This window comes from Octopus sinensis, linkage group LG21 (assembly GCF_006345805.1).
Source record: "Octopus sinensis linkage group LG21, ASM634580v1, whole genome shotgun sequence".
Taxonomy (NCBI): Eukaryota; Metazoa; Mollusca; class Cephalopoda; order Octopoda; family Octopodidae; genus Octopus; species Octopus sinensis.
This window is the reverse complement of record NC_043017.1, coordinates 6865880-6883379: the sequence shown is the minus strand read 5'-3', so window position 1 is coordinate 6883379 and position 17500 is coordinate 6865880. Positions and strand designations below refer to the sequence as shown.

The 17500-nt window shown below is 42.1% G+C and overlaps 1 protein-coding gene across 1 annotated transcript in view; it reads left to right on the top strand.

Moving 5' to 3' along the window:
• Positions 1-17500, top strand: part of LOC115222849 (NADPH oxidase 4-like) — a 69774-nt gene that overhangs the window by 36874 nt on the left and 15400 nt on the right. The window contains exons 4-10 of the mRNA XM_029793192.2: positions 766-850; positions 8648-8745; positions 10081-10108; positions 11403-11475; positions 14574-14654; positions 16207-16360; positions 17401-17500. The exon at positions 17401-17500 is cut by the window's right edge and continues 62 nt beyond it. Coding sequence (XP_029649052.1) covers positions 766-850; positions 8648-8745; positions 10081-10108; positions 11403-11475; positions 14574-14654; positions 16207-16360; positions 17401-17500 — 619 coding nt within the window. The remainder of the gene's footprint in view (positions 1-765; positions 851-8647; positions 8746-10080; positions 10109-11402; positions 11476-14573; positions 14655-16206; positions 16361-17400) is intronic.

Below are 17500 nucleotides of genomic sequence, written 5' to 3'. Positions count from 1 at the left end.
ATACAATATTGGTAACTAAGTTGCAGACAACGTTTAGTGGTTAAAAAAATACAAGAAAGATTAATCGGTTAACCCAAACGACATGAATAAATAAAAAAAAGAGAAAAAAAAAAACAGTCCGCACTGCTGGATAAAGGAAAAACAGTTATGGCAGTTCTGGCCTGATAATCGCTGTAGCGTGAAACTCAAGTCGTAAAAACGGAAATTTGTTAATATTACCCTTATGTTCAACACGTAGTAAGTTCTCATACATCGACGAAAAGTGCCATTTCAACACACACACATACACACATCATACACACACGCGCGCGTTCGTTCGCTCGATCAGAATTCATATTCTTGTCGAAACGGACGCACAGAAACGAAGAACTCAGAGTACTTCGAATGCATAAATACACCCCACTCCCCTTGCTCGGCATAGTAAATCATTGATTGGTAGAATTGTCAGAGCGTCGAACGCATTTAAATGCCGTTAAATATTGGTTGTCCGGAAAGTTCGTGCCGATTTTTAGTAGCTTACCTTTCGGCTTCAATTCTGGGAAGAGGGTATTTTCAAGTTAAAGGAAAGATTGTGCAACAAAATAGTCCATATTTGGTTGATTAAAAATGTAATTGCAAGTATTTATTGACCTTTTTCTTTCCTTCAAAAATCGGCACGAACTTTCCGGACAACCCAATATTACTTTGCAGTGTTAATGCTTCCTTTGTCGCTAATATATACTTATGACGAAAAACTGGTTTTATTTTATCTTTTCTCTCTTCCAGATGAGTATGTACACGATGCGAGTGATCATAGATTCGTGTAAAGGCTTCCATATAGCGTGCGCCTATGCTATAGTTCTTTCTTCAGGTAAGTCTCAGCTCCATATTTTGTTAAGCTTTCCACCAAGCTGGGCTGTGTGGTTAAGAAACTCGCTTTGCGATCACTTGGTTTCAGGTTCAGTCCTACTGCATGGCACTTTGGGCAAGTGTCTTCCATTATAGCCTTAGTGCCTTCCAATGGCGGCGAACTAGCAGAATCGTTAGCACGCCAGGCGAGATGCTTAGTGGTATTTCGTCTGCCGTTACGTTCTGAGTTCAAATTCTGCCGAGGTCGACTTTGCTTTTCATCCTTTCGGGGTTGATAAATCAAGTACCAGTTGCGTACTGGGGGTCGATCTAATCGACTGGCCCCTCCACTCAAAATTTCGGGCCTGTGCTTAGAGTAGAAAAGGATATAGCCTTAGTCTGACTAATACATTTGTGAGTGAATTTAATGGACGGAAACTATACGGAACCCCGTCGATTATATATATATATATGTGTGTGTGTGTGTGTGGTGTGTGTGTGTGTGTGTGTGTGTGCTTATGTCCTCTTCCCCATGCCGCTTTACATTGGTGTTGGTTTGTTTACAACCCCATAACTTAGCAGTTCCAGCAAAAATGACGGACAGAATAAGGCCAAGTCATGTATGAGAGCATGAGCCGTTACAGTGTGTCAATGCATCCGGCGTTTGTTGGTCAGGTCACTCTGGGCAGTGTCCCAATTTGTCCCCTTTATTGCGAGATACTTCCTCACCTGCCCCTGGCTACATGGCGTGTGGCCAACCGACCGACACGAGCCAGCAACCCAGCCGGATCCTCAGAGTAGACAACACGGTGGCACAGGATGCAACTCGGAAAATTAAGCAACATGACCAACCAGTCTGAGCTGACGCTCCCGAATCATACAAGTAATAAGATGCAATCCCAGTTTCTGAGTCGAGTCATTGGTCGGATACAAATTCCGACCAATGGTAATCCATAATATTCTGGTACCAAAAGAATTTAGACGGCTCCTACAAGCGATCCCATAAGTGAAGGCGACAATCTATCCCTTAAATGCCATCTTGCACATCTAGGGGTTTCGGGTGCCCCCATGATAGGGACTGTTCTATTCGATCGTTCGACCTGCTTAGAAATAGAAGCCAAATTTCACTAAAATCACAGTATACTAGGTAGTGTTTCATTCTTTTACAAAAAGACGAGATGGCCATGCGAGGATTGCCTCTGATTATGAGGTTACTGGGTCAGGACTGACCTAGAAACAAACAAGTAGCACGACCAAAGCAAAGACATGTAATTCCATAGTGTTTGAGTTTTGGGTGGAAGGAGAAGGTGGGGAGGGGACGAAGAAGAAAGAGGGGAGGAGGAAGAACAAGAAGGCGAAGAAGAAGGAAGAGGAAGAAAAAGGAGGAGTAGACGAAAAAGAAGGTAGAAGGAGGAGGAGAAGACGACGAAGAAGAAAAGAAACAAGAAAGAAGACGAATCAGAAGAAAATGAAGAGGATGTAGAAGACGAAGAATAAAGAAGGCAAAGAAAGATGAAGACGAGGGAGAATGAGAAGAGGAAAGGACGAAGGAGAGGAAAGAAGGCAAAAAGAAGAAAAAGAAAAAGAAAGCAGAAGAAGAAGAAGGAAACAAAATGGTAAAAAAGAAAAAAAAAATGGGGAAAGTGAGATGGAAGAGAAAAAAAGGTGTTGCGATGGCTTTTATGAACCCTAAACTATTAATTAAAGCAGTTAACAGTTGTGTTGTGTCGTTTGAGGGAGGGAGGGAGGGAGAGAGAGAGAGAGAGGGAGAGAGAGAGAGAGAGAGAGAGAGAGAGAGAGAGAGAGGGAGGGAGTCTTTTACATCTCCAAGATGTTTCAAGCTTAGATCTGGCAGCAGATATCAATTTGATTACAACAGAAAAGCACATTGTTTAATTGACAGCTGGTGGTAATTAACTAAATGTGTGTGTGTGTGTGATGCTGTTAATTGAGAGAGAGAGAGAGAGAGAGAGAGAGAGAGAGAGAGAAAGAGAAAAGAGGAAGAGGGAGAAATAAACAAAGTGGAAGACAGAGAAAAAAGAGAAAGATTTGGAGAGAGAGGGAAAGAGAGACAGAAAAGAAAAATGAATTGAGGGAGGGAAGGAGAGAGAAGAAAAGAGAGAGGGGATGGAGAGAGAAAGATAGGAGAAAGAGAGAAGGAAGATGAGAGCGACAGAGAGCGACAAAGGGAGCAAGGGAGAGGGAGAACGAAAAAGAGAGCAGAAGAGAGAGAGAGAGAGAGGGGTGGGGAAGAGATGAGATTTTAAAAATATTTATTTGTTGGTTTCGAAGTCACGAATTTAGCCTATATTTGCTAATGGGTAGAAATAGGGGACAATGGAGTTAGGGAACGATGTAGGGCTCTTGTTTGGAAACTTAATAATTCAGAGAATTCGCTTCACATGCTAAAAATAGCAACCGATTCACTCTCAGATCACTCTGTCTTTTAAAAAAGGAAGGACATGTTGAATAACGAGGTCTGAAGCTGGAGGAACTGTTTCCTGGACTGGTGGCGATAATCAAGTGGGATGGTCCCGGTTGGAATGCTTCAGATCATAGATTTTTCTAAATCAAGGCCGAAGACGACGACAGCGTCGACGACGGCGAGAGGGCCTTTATACGATCAGTCAATTAGCTGCAAGAAAAAGCAGCCAAATCTACCTCAAGCCACGACCTAATTATTCTATAACACGCATACTCTTTACTCTTTACTCTTTTACTTGTTTCAGTCATTTGACTGCGGCCATGCTGGAGCACCGCCTTTAGTCGAGCAAATCGACCCCGGGACTTATTCTTTGTAAGCCCAGTGCTTATCCTATCGGTCTCTTTTGTCGAATCGCTAAGTGACGGGGATGTAAACACACCAGCATCGGTTGTCAAGCAATGCTAGGGGGACAAACACAGACACACAAACACACACACACATACATATATATATATATACATATATACGACGGGCTTCTTTCAGTTTCCGTCTACCAAATCCACTCACAAGGCATTGGTCGGCCCGGAGCTATAGCAGAAGACACTTGCCCAAGATGCCACGCAGTGGGACTGAACCAGGAACCATGTGGTTGGTTAGCAAGCTATTTACCACACAGCCACTCCTGCGCATGGAATATATCAAATGATATAATCTTACATTTACTGTCTAAACATTAAAGAATGAGAAAGGAAATGGACGTGATGGTCACAGGTGGAATGTATCTGCATACACCTAGATGGATAGATACATATATCTATATAGCAGGGCGGCGAGCTGGCAGAAACGTTAGCACGCCGGGCGAAATGCTTAGCGGTATTTCGTCTGCCGCTACGTTCTGAGTTCAAATCCCGCCAAAGTGCTTAGCGGTATTTCGTGTCTTTACGTTCTAAGTTCAAATTCCGCCGAGGTCGACTTTGCCTTTCATCCTTTCGGGGTTGATGAATTAAGTACCAGTTGCGTACTGGGGTCGATTTAATCAACTGGCCCCTTCTCCAAAAATTTCAGGCCTTATGCCTACAGCAGAAAAGAATATATGTAAATTTATGTCGTAGACTCCTCAGTATATCCGGGTTTCTGCAGCTGATAGGTATATATATATGTTTTTTGTCGTTTACTGTTTACAGAAATCCTTCGATAGCCGAGGGATTACTGCATACATTTCATACTCTTATAATAGGTTTACACACTTCATAATGGTATAAATTATGTATATTGTTTGTTCCTTCTCGAGGCACGCTCATAGAGCCGGTTTCCCGGTTTCCTTGGCGTATAGGTTCCCCACCTGGACGGGACGCCGGTCCGTCGCAGGTGAGCTGCAAGATGCAGGAGGAAAGAGTGAGAGAAAGTTGTGGCGAAAGAGTCAGCAGAAGTTCGCCATTAACCTCTGCCGGAGCCACGTGGAGCTTAGGTGTTTCGCTCATAAACACACACATCGCCCGGTCTGAGATTCGAACCCGCGATCCCTCGACGGCGAGTCCGCTGCTCTAACCACTAGGCCATGTGCCTTCACAAATTATGTATATAGTTTCTATAAATTCACGCATATCACGTCGGTTTCAGTTGTGTGTGTGTATGTATGCGTGCGTTTGTGAATGTGTACGTGTGTATGATGCCTGCATACGTCTATATATCTATTTCTTTACTACCCACAAGGGGCTAAACACAGTGGGGACACAAACAAGGACAGACAAACGGATTAAGTCGATTACATCGACCCCAGTACGTAACTGGTACTTAATTTATCGACCCCGAAAGGATGAAAGGCAAAGTCGACCTCGGCGGAATTTGAACTCAGAACGTAACGGCAGACGAAATACGGCTACGCATTTCGCCCGGCGTGCTAACGTTTCTGCCAGCTCGCCGCCCTAGATACGTCTATATATCGCCGAGGTCAACTTTGCCTTTCATCCTTTCGGGGTCGATAAATAAAGTACCGGTTACGCACTGGGGTCGACGTAATCGACTTAATCCCTTTGTCTGTCTTTGTTTGTCCCCTCTATGTTTAGCCCCTCGTGGGCAATAAAGAAATATATATATATCTCCTAATACTGGAATTTCTCCTTCTGAGAGTGTGTGTGTGTGCGCGCTAACAAACTATCTTCCTGTTTGTGTATGAGTGTGTCGCGTACATATAACTATATATCTACTAAAATGCCCCTCTCCCTCTGTGTGTATGCTTGCGTGTGTATGTGTGTGTGTGTGTGTGTGTGTGTGTGTGTGTGTGTGTGTGTAAAGCTTGCATATAGCTGTATATCTATTAATACCACAATCTTTCCCTCTGTGTGTGTTTGTGAATGTGTGTGTGTATATGTGTGTGTGTGACAAACACGCATACATGTCTGCTAAAAAACCTTATCTCCCTACGTGCGTGTGTGCTGTGCGTGTGTGCGTGCGCGCGCGCGCGCGCGCGTGTGTGTGTGTCTGTGTGTGTGTGTGTGTGTGTGCGTGTGTGTGCGTGCGTGTGTCAAAGATACTGAGTTCCAGCTACGAGCCACACAACGAGCCCTTTTTTCTCTTAGACACCCTGTTATCAGCCTCACCCTGGTTTTCCAGTCTCTCAGCGTTTGACCTCCTACAAGTCACACGAGATAATGAGTTTCATTAACACTTCAGCCCCTCCTTTTGGGGTGGGTACGGTGGGTTGGGGAGACAGGAAGGCATACAGAAAGCACAACGCCACCCCTATCTCAGCTGGCCCCTTTGAATGGCGAAAAGACATACATGCGGAAAGTGTCACCTTAACTGGGTCAATGATTTGACATGGACGTGAATGAAAAGATATCGCAGACGAAGACAAGCAAGAGGGCTTTTTTTGTTTAACCCAAACAACAACCGTCTGTACAACGAAAAGGCAACACTAATGATGATATTTTTATTATTTTATCATCATCATTATTATTATTTATTGTCTTTGAACAGCTCCTAACACTGGAGATGTACTACGGCGCCAGCTGTTCATTATCTTCATTATTATTATTATTATAGACGTTGCACAGAATACAATATCGTATGTTGTTGGTTGAAGATATTGTGTCACAAAAAGGACCTCAGACAGAGAGACAGACAGTATTTTACGTAATATGCGTGCAGTTCCAATTATTATAATTATCAAGGTGGCGAGCTGGCAGAATCGTTAGCACGCCGGGCGAGATGCTTAGCGGTATTTCGTCTGCCGTTACGTTCTGAGTTCAAATTCCGCCGAGGTCGACTTTGCCTTTCATCCTTTCAGGGTCGATAAATTAAGTACCAGTTACGCACTGGGGTCGATATAATCGACTTAATCCTTTTGTCCTTGTTTGTCCTCTCTGTGTTTAGCCCCTTGTGGGTAGTAAAGAAATAGATATTTCGGCCGTCACTACGTTCTGAGTTCAAATGCCGCAGGGGTCGACTTTACTTTTCATCTTTTCGGTGTCGATTAAATAAGTACCAGCTACGCACTGGGGTCGATGTAATCGACTTAATTCCTTACCCACCCCCAATTTGAGACCGTGTGCTTCCAGTAGAAAGGATAATAATAATAATAATAATAATAATAATAATAATCATTATTAAGGAGGCGGCGCGATGGTTGAAACGTTGGCACACTGAACGAAATGCTTAGCAGTATTCCGCCTGTCGCTACGTTCTGAGTTCAAATTCTGTCAAGATCGACTTTGCCTTTTACCCTTTCGGAGTCAATAAATTAAGTACCAGTTGAGTACTGGGGATCGATGTAATCGACTTACCTCCTCCCTGAAATTTCTGGCCTTGTGCCAAAATTTGAAATCAACATTTTATATTTTAATAATGAGACGGTGTACTTGCAGAATCGTTAGCACGGTAGGCAAAAATGCTTAGCGGCGTTTCGACCGTCTTAATGTTCTGAGTTCAAATTCTGCTGAGGTTGACTTTGCCTGTCATCCATCCTTTGTGGGGAGGGGTCGAAAAAAGTCATTTGAGCTCTGGGGCTTATTCTGTCGGTATATTTTGCCGAACCGCTAGGTTAAGAGGACCTAAACGCAACAACACCGGTTGTCAAGCGGTAGTGGGGGACAAACACACACACGTACACACACACACACACACACGGCTGTGTGGTAAGTAGCTTGCTAACCAACCACATGGTTCCGGGTTCAGTCCTACTGCGTGTCTTCTACTATAGCCTCGGGTCGACCAAAGCCTTCTGAGTGGATTTGGTAGATGGAAACCGAAAGAAGCCCATAGTATATATATATATATAGATATATATATATGTGCGTGTGTGTGTGTGTTTATGTGTCCGTGTTTGTCCCCCCCACCATCGGGAGAAAAACACCACCCAGGGTCAACCAAGGAACCCCACACATCCCAAACCACCTTAAAAGGGTTGCTGAAAAGTTCCTGGCTTTGGGTAAAAGAATCTATTGGAGGATCAGTTAATTATGATTTTATTTAACATATTCCCCTCACTTATTGCAGCGGTCCTTCAGTTTCCCTAAGACCTGTAAAAGAACTCCGATGGTTGGGCCACCAACCAGGCCTTTCTCGATACCCTTACAACCAGAAATTTTCAGCACTCTCTCGTATTCTCCCGGAGTACCATAGCAATTGCCACTTTCTCCTCCGCACTCCTTAGACTACATACAGGGCGCCGACCTAGAGTATAGGCTTACGCATTCGGGTCATCCTTGTCATGTTCATCCAACTTTCAACAAGTTTATTGGCGGCAACAGTACATACCTCTCAACCCTCACTTTCCTTTTCAAATGGAATTTAAAAAGATCGATGAGGCCTTGGTCGAGAACAAGAGTGAATACGATTCGAATGAGATGAGTGAAACTGGAAAAGACCAGCTGTGGAGCGGAGTGGATGGATGTATAATGTTAATGCAGTAAAAAGACGAATGATGAAGTGTTTTCACTTGTTACAGTGCCGTGACAAGAGAGAATCTAAAATAAATATCAGATTTCGTTGAAGCAGACGATCTCTTAAGTGTCCACCATTTTTGTTTCTCTCCTCCTCCTTTTTCTATCATATACACAAACACGCTCTCTCTTTCTCTTCAAGTCCCTCTCACTCCACTTTGTTTTCTTCTCCTCTATCATACCCACAGACCCAAAATCCTCTCCTACTTTTCAAATCCCTCTCACACACTCTCACTAAACTTTCTCCTATTCCCTTTTCTATCACACACACACATTCTCTCTTACTTTCCAAATCCTTCTCATGCTCATTTCCTCTCCCTCTCTCTCAAACACATACAGATTCTACAGACTCTTTCTCTCTTTTACTCTCCATCCCCACACTTCACTTTGATTTCTTTACCATGTTTCTCCCTAATTCCTCTCACACACTCTTTCTTTCTTTCTTCTCCAGTGATCCACTACACTGCTCACGTGATTAACGCCAGAAATTTCTCAATGAACTACAACAGAATCTATACAAATGTCAACGCAGCTAAATACCAATACGAAGTGAGTGCCATCTTTCTGTTTCTTGACGTTCTTGTGTTGTTGCTGTCGTTATTGATGCTGTTGTTGTTGCGAGAAACATGGCCGTTGTTGTTGTTGTGATAGATATGATGGTTACAGTGCCGTTATAAGACACAAGTATACTGGGCAGGTATACTGCCCAGGGGCCTCAAAGTTTTAGGGGCCCAATCCTAAAATATGTATGCTGTAGCATACCGTCAATAAATAAATATAGGATCTAGTGCATTGATTTGCCCAGGGGCCTCACTGTTCTAGGGGTCCAGTTCTGATCTATGGCTTGCTGTCAATAAATAAACAGAACTCAGAGCATTGATTTTCCTGGAGGCCTCAGTTTTAGGGTCCCGATTCTGATCTACGTATGTTATGACTTGCTGTCAATAAGCTAATATTTATTTCTTTATTGCCCACAGGGGGCTAAACATAGAGGGGACAAACAAGGACAGACAAAGGGGTCAAATCGGTCGCATCGTCTCCAGTGCGTAACTGATACTTGTTTAATTGACCCCGAAACGATGAAAGGCGAAGTCGACCTCGGCGGAATTTGAACTCAGGACATAAAGACAGATGAAATACCGTATAAGCATTTCGCCCAACGTGCTATCGTTTCTGCCAGCTCGCTGCCTTTCAATAAGCTAATATTATAGGGTCCCGCACGGTCTTGAGTCTCTCACAGTCTCGGGTCCCACATGGTCTCGGAGCCTTCACGGTCTCGGAGCCCTCACGATCTCGGAGCCCTCACGGACTCGGAGCCCTTACGGTATCGGATCCATCACAGTCTCAGATCCATCATGGTCTTGGGTTCGGGCCCTCACGGTCTCGGATATGTCACGGTTTCAGATCCTTTACAACTTCGAAGCCCACAGATCTATGTATATTGTGACTTGCTGTCAACAAATACATACATTGCACCCACTTTAAGTATTTTCCTGTGTCTCTATAATGCTGTAATTTGCCCGTAGGCACAGGTTCAGGGGCCTGAAAGTCCGATAGATCTGTCATTTTGATGAATTTTTTGATGATATTTGAAAAGAAACAGTAATTTTTGCAAAACATATTAAGCAACAGTAATAATATATCAAAAAGCATAAAAATAAACAAGCTTTTGACGGTTTTATAGATATTTCAAACTTATGATACTATGATGCTAGGTGTTTCCATTATTTTGTCCAACCCCTGTATACATACACACACACACATGTATATTTAAATACGTATTTGTTGTTTGTTATTGTTCTTGCATTTGTTTGTTATTGTTGTTATCGTCCTACCATGACCACCACCACTTTTAACTAGCTGAACTCCATTTTCTCTCTACAGGATCCTCTTTGGATTATCCTAGGTACAGGTTGGTATTATTTCGTATTCTTTTCAGATTAGTGGTATGTGTGTGTGTGTGTGAGTGTGCGCATGCGTCTGCGAGAGTGTTTGCGAATATGGTATACAGTGTGTATGTATGTTCATCCATGTAAAAGAGAACAATATTGTGTGTGTGTGTGTAATGTGTAAGTTTATGATAGGAGAGTGTATGTGCGTATGTTTGAAAGAGTATATACAAGTTTGAGAATGGGTATATGTGTGTGTGTGTATGTGGATAAAAGTGTATGTCTATCTATCTATCTATCTATCTATCTATCTATCTATCTATCTATCTATCTATCTATCTATCTGTGCGTGTGTGTTTGTGTGTGTGTGGAGGGGTGTGCGCGTGGATAGATACGTATCTATAACTGTACAAGTCGGGTGTGAATGAATGAGTACATATCTGGTGTACGCGAGTGTGAGACAGGTGCTGTGGTGCATGAAGTATATTGAGATCCGGTTTCAATTCCCACATGGAAAGTGCTTAACTAACATAGACTAATATCCCAGTTCCATAACCTTTTAATTCCTTATAATACCTCAAAGTTTCTCAGGGGCACCAAAAGTGAAGCTGACGATCCCAGAAGATCACCCAGAAGTTTTCCAACTGGAATCAAAGATAACCAGAACGTGGGGGGGATTGAAAACAGAAACGTTACGTATAATAATAATAATAATAATGATAATGATAATAATAATAATAATGATGATGATGATGATGATGAGATGATGATGATGATGATGATGATGATGATGATGATGATGATGATGAGATGATGATGATGAAGATGATGATAATAGCTCTTTTTAAATTTGGCACATGACCAACAATTTTGAGAGGAAGGGACAAATTGATAACATTGCCCCCACCCCACCCCCGTGCTCCACTGGTGCTTTATTTTACAGTTGAAAGACAAAGTCGACTTTGGTGGGATTTGAACTTGGCACTGGGTGAGTTCACTTCAGTACATAACGCCGCTAAGCATCTTGTTTGACGTATTTAATGATTCTGCCAGGTTGTCGCCTCAAATATACATTTTTTTCTAAATTTGGCACAAGGCTCTGGCTCACCCTCCACTGCTTTTTATATTAATTTTTATTCATCTAAACTTTATCATGAGTTATTGTTTGAATACAGAGAACAATGCATAACGTTTACAAAGAAATAAGCAACGAATTGTTTATGTAGTTTGCCCGGGCCCTGCGTATGTGTGTGTAAGAGTGATTGAAATAACCAAACCGTGAAATTATTTGTAAAAAAGCCTTTTTTTGATTTTCAGTGTCTGGTACAACTGGTATAATGATGATGTTTATATTGTGTCTGGTGGTCACGACTAGTCTTAAGTACATCAGGTAAAGGCGTTGTTGTTAGTGCTGGCTTTGGTGGTGTTGAGGGCGAGTGTCTGTAAGTATGGTGTGTATGTAAGTATGCATGCATGCGTGTGTGTGTGTGTGTGTGTGTGTGTGTGTGTGTATGTATGTATGTATGTATGTATATAACGGGAAGCTTTATGAAAATAAACAAAAGACGAAGGCAGGTGGAATACAAACAAACAATTGTATTAGTATGGCGCTCAGGAATAGAAATAAAACAAGTATTTTACGTTTCGAGCCTACGCTCTTCAACAGAAAGATACACGGAAAAGAAACACGGAGAGAAACAAGGAGAGAAACAAGGAGAGAAAAAAATGCGTGCAGAGGCTAGCGAATCAACATGGCATATGTGTGTATCTATGTGTGTGTGTATGTATGTGTGTGTTGTATGTGTGTGTATGTGTATGTATGCATGTATATTTGTATGTATGAATGAATGTGTGTATATGTATGTATGTCTGAGTGTATATGTATGTATACATGTATGTATGCATGCATGTATGCATGTATGTATGTTTGTATGTATCTATGTATGCGTGTGTGTATGTATGTGTATGCATGTATGTACGTCTGTGAGTGTATGTAAGCATATATGTATGTGTGTGCATGTATGTATGTGTGTGTGTATGCATGTATATATATTTGCACGCATATATGTATGTATATTTATGTATACATACATGTATGTAGATACGTATGCATATCTATTTGTATATATATATATATGTATGCTTGTATGTAAGAATGTATGTATGTATGTATGTATGTATTTATGTATGTATGTATGTATGTATGTATGTATGTATGTGCACACTTATATATATATACTTGTGTCCATACCACTGCATAGACGGATCTGTCTGTATGTCATGACTAACCCAAGTGTGTACATACTCGTGTCTGTATGTCTAAATGTGTTCAATATTTATTTGATACATTCAAAGCTTCTAGAATGTTTTACATATTTCCACTGTGTCATTTATTTCTTCTAATTACATCTTAATTAGTTGTTTCCCTCCTGATTTTATGAAACTCATCTTCTCAAGATTGGTGCCGAATCATTTAGATACGCTCCCAAGTTCCCTCAATAATTACAAGTATAAATCTAAATCTAAAGTCTGGATGTAGTATCAGTAGATCTCTTCTTAGTCCGACAGAGGTGTTTTCTTTTTCTTTATATATCTGTTGGGCAACGAATTTCAACTGCTGTACATAGTTTCTTTTCTCTTGTCCCAGATCATTATGTCTGGTCTGTTATACTCTTGTACTCTTTTACTTGTTTCAGTCATTTGACTGCGGCCATGCTGGAGCACCGCCTTTAGTCGAGCAAATCGACCCCGGGACTTATTCTTTGTAAGCCCAGTACTTATTCTATCGGTCTCTTTTGCCGAACCGCTAAGTGACGGGGACGTAAACACACCAGCATCGGTTGTCAAGCAATGCTAGGGGGACAAACACAGACACACAAACACACACACATACATATATATATACATATATACGACAGGCTTCTTTCAGTTTCCGTCTACCAAATCCACTCACAAGGCATTGGTCGGCCCGGATCTATAGCAGAAGACACCTGCCCAAGATGCCATGCAGTGGGACTAAACCCGGAACCATGTGGCTGGTTAGCAAGCTACTTACCACACAGCCACTCGCTTATAATTTGTAGAAGTTTTGGAAAGAATAGTTCACTAGTATTCTTTCATATTATTAATAAGTATACTCTTTGTTGTGTGGACGCCCCCCAGACGACGAAGTAGGCTAGCCCAATACGTAGATATAGAGGGAGGAGTCTAGACGCCGAGGAGTTGGATTGAGTAGAGGTCATCTGAATGTGCGATATAACAATGGTGACGAGGGTTTCGGAGCTCACGCAGCCACTGTGTAGTATTGCGATATAACACTCTCATCTCAAAGGCGGAGAGCTGGCAGAAACGTTAGCACGCCGGGCGAAATGCTTAACGGTATTTCGCTTGTCGTTACGTTGTGAGTTCAAATTCCGCCGAGGTTGACTTTGCCTTTCATCCTTTCCGGGGTCGATAAATTAAGTACCAGTTACGCACTGGGGTCGATGTAATCGACTTAATACCTATGTCTGTCCTTGTTTGTCCCCTCTATGTTTAGCCCCTTGTGGGTAATAAAGAAATAGATATAACACTCTCTAACTCACTGCATAGAGCCGGAAGAATCATAACCGCACCGGACAAAATGCGTAGCGGCATTTCTTCCGGCTTTACGTTCAGTGGCAGTAGAAATATGCCACTTTTCTGGGTGCGTACGTATGGTCATCAATCAGAAAACACTTTGCAAAGAGTTCCTGTCCAAATCTGATGTTATTTACTAGTTTCATTTATTCAGATTTAATTGTCTGCATAAATACATAAACTTGGTTATTTGGTGCTTAGAGATTCGATGGCATTTTGAAAGGTTGTTGGATTCGCTGTGAAGTCGTTCCCTCCTTGTTTTTGCTTTAGATAGAGGTACTTCCGTTTCACTGTTCCTGTGGAAAATTCTAGTGGTTGTCGTTTTCGATATCTATGTATATATGTGTGTGTGGAGGCGCAATGGCCCAGTGGCTAGGGCAGCGGAACGCGGTCGTAGGATCGCGGTTTCGATTCCCAGACCGGGCGTTGTGAGTGTTTATTGAGCGAAAACACCTAAAGCTCCTCGAGGCTCCGGCAGGGGATGGTGGTGATCCCTGCCGTACTCTTTCACCACAACTTTCTCTCACTCTTACTTCCTGTTTCTGCTCTACCTGTATTTCAAAGGGGCCGGCCTTGTCACTCCCTGTGTCACGCTGAATCTCCCCGAGAACTACGTTAAGGGTACACGTGTCTGTGGAGTGCTCAGCCACTTACACGTTAATTTCACGAGCAGGCTGTTCCGTTGATTCGGATCAACCGGAATCCTCATCGTCGTAACCGACGGAGTGCTTCCATATATGTGTGTGTGCGTGTGTGTAGGCATACCTCGTATTTTGTCTTTGTATTTTCGAAGTTATAATCCATAAGAAACCCCTTCTTCCACACACAAAAAATGTCTTCCTAATCCTAAACCGTTCATTTCTTTTGCAGAGACAACAATTACGATCTGTTCTGGTTCAGCCATCGGCTAATCGTCTTAATGTACATCCTTCTCATGGTACACGCGTTTAGGTAACGTACTTTGACCCCTCATTTGGTACTTTCCTTGTATCGACAACTAATTTATTATTTACTAGCAGTATCGCCCAGCGTTGCTCGGGTTTGTAAGGGAAATAACTATATAAGCATTTTTAGAGAGTTATAGCCAAAAAATAGCAAAAAAATGCATTAAAAATGGAAAAAAAAAATGATGGTAAATTTTTTTAAAAATCGTTGACTCATCGTAGACATTTTTAGAGAGTTACTTCCCTTATATAATAGCGAAAAGATGCATTAAAATGGAAAAAAATGATGGTAAATTTTTTTTTAAATCGTAGACTCATCGTAGACGCGCGCTAATACCCAGAAGGGCTCGATATGAATCACGACTATAAGATACCCGGTTTTGGTTAAACTGCACCGCAAAATGTGGGAGTAGTTAGGAATCTAAATCGTAGGAGACAGACACACAACTTGACTTTTATATATAAAGATTAAGGGATTAGCTAATTCTTAAAATTTATGCGGACTGTGTTGAGGGGAAACGAACTCGTGTTTGTAAGATTGTTGTTTCAAATCCTAGACCGGGCGATGGGTTGTGTTCCTGAGCAAAACACTTCATTTCACGTTGCTTCAGTCACTCAGCTGGCAAAAATGAGTAATCTCGCGACGGACCAGCGTCCTATCCAGGGGGAATATATACGCCATGAAGCCAGGAAACCGGACCTATAAGTTTATATGACTTGGGAAGGAACGTTACTTTGTGGTGGCTTAGTGGTTAGGGTGTTGGACTCCTGATCGTAAGATTGTGGTTTCGGTTCCTAGACCGGGCGATGCGTTGTATTTCTGAGGAAAACACATTTCACATTGTTCCTGTCCATTCAACTGGTAAAAGAACGAGTAATCTTGCAACAGACCGGTATCCCTTGATCACCGTGACCGACCAGGCTATCGGATTTTGCTACATATCGCTGGTTACAATGCGTTTCGCATTGTTTTAGCCTTCAAATGACGCCACCAGAAGAAAGAGTGAAAGAAAGTTGTGGCGAAAGAGTACAGCAGGGATCACCACCACCCCCTGCCGGAGCCTCGAGGAGCTTTACGAAGTTTTGGGTTCGATCTCACTGTGTTGCACCATAGGCAAATATAATTATTTTTTATAGTTTTAAGTCGCTCCGTGCATTGTGAGTGAAATTGATCAGATGGAAACTGTGTGGAAGCCCGTTTGATGGATTGTGCCTGGAATTCAAAGGATGCAGTCTCCTCACAAACACTGTGTCATACTGATTCTGTTTGAGAATTTACGTTAAGGCTACTGCGAAAATCTATGGAATACTCGGCCGGTTACACCTTTGTTCAATGATCGAACAAGTGAATCTCCATCGTCAAACGACGGAGGTCCACAACCACCGTCACAACCATCATCACTGCCATCACCAATAGTAGTAGTAGTATTAATAGCAGTAGTAGTGACTGTAGTAATAGTAGCAGTGGTAGTAATAGTAGTTGCAGTGGTAGTAGTTTTGTCATTTTTGTTTTCTCCCCTGTTAATCGAAATCCACCCCTTTCTGTCATTTTTTTCCAGGGGTCCCATTCGGATGCAACTCAACATCAAGTATCACACACCCGGATGTAAATTTCGTAATTTATCGTTTCCATGGCCAGAACCGGAATTTTACCATGCCTTCAAGTCGTATTCCTGCGATGAAGAACCACAATTTGGAGAAATTGGTTGCCAGGTAACCAAGAGCTCTTTCTTTCCTTCTTTCTTCATTTTCCTTTTCTATTTCCTTTTGTTTCATTCTTTCTTCCTTTCTTTTTGCCATTCTTCCTTCCTTCCATTCTTATCACCGTAACCGACCAGGCTATCAGATGTTGCTACACATCGCTGGTCACAATGCGTTCGCATTGTTTTAGCCTTTGAATGACGCCACCCCGCTGGCTAAGCGAGCAGGCCAACAGAAGAAAGAGTGAGAGAAAGTTGTGGCGAAAGAGTACAGCGGGGATCGCCATCACTCCCTGCCGGAGCGTTGTAAAGCTTTAGGTGTTTTTGCTCAATAAACACTCTGAACGCCCGGTCTGGGAATCGAAACCGCGTTCCTACGACCGCGAATCCGCTGCCCTAATCACTGGGCATATACACACACACACACACACACACACACACACACAGACACACACACACACACACACCACACACACACACACACACACACACACACACACCACACTTAACTGGTATTTTATTTTAATTGATTTCCTGGTGGATGAAAGCAAGTCTAAGTTGACTTCGTTTTGATTTGAACTCAAAACGTACGCACCTTCTCGTCGAGTTACAAATAATTCTGGTGAACGCAATTGAGTGAAACGCAGGCGTTTGAGTGAGATGCACGCTCGAATGACTTTCTATGAATTCATATCCTTTCATTGTTAATGTTTCCTTCTTCGAACACCTGTTTATAGAACTATATCCCTGCTTTTTGTTTCCCTGATAAGCATAATCTTAATTCTTTTAAATCTTACGTTGAGCATTTCACGGTTTCGATTCTCCGTTGACAGTCACTTATTTTAACTTATGCCGCTTATTTTCTCAAAATAGATATGACTGTCACGATATGTCATTCTTTCTCTGTCTCCCTATCTCTCTTCGTCCCCTTAAAATAGAAAACTCATCTGTTGCCTGCCTAATGAAGATAAAATAATAAAACGTAATAACAAACTCTACACAAACGATGAAGACGTCAATTTTAAGCGCCATTTTTCTCTTTATATTTTACAGTCATATTTATGGGTGACAGCTCCAATCTTGCTTTATATAGGTGATGTAGTGTACCGGATACGCAGACGATCCACTTCAGCTCACATTATCCAAACGGTGT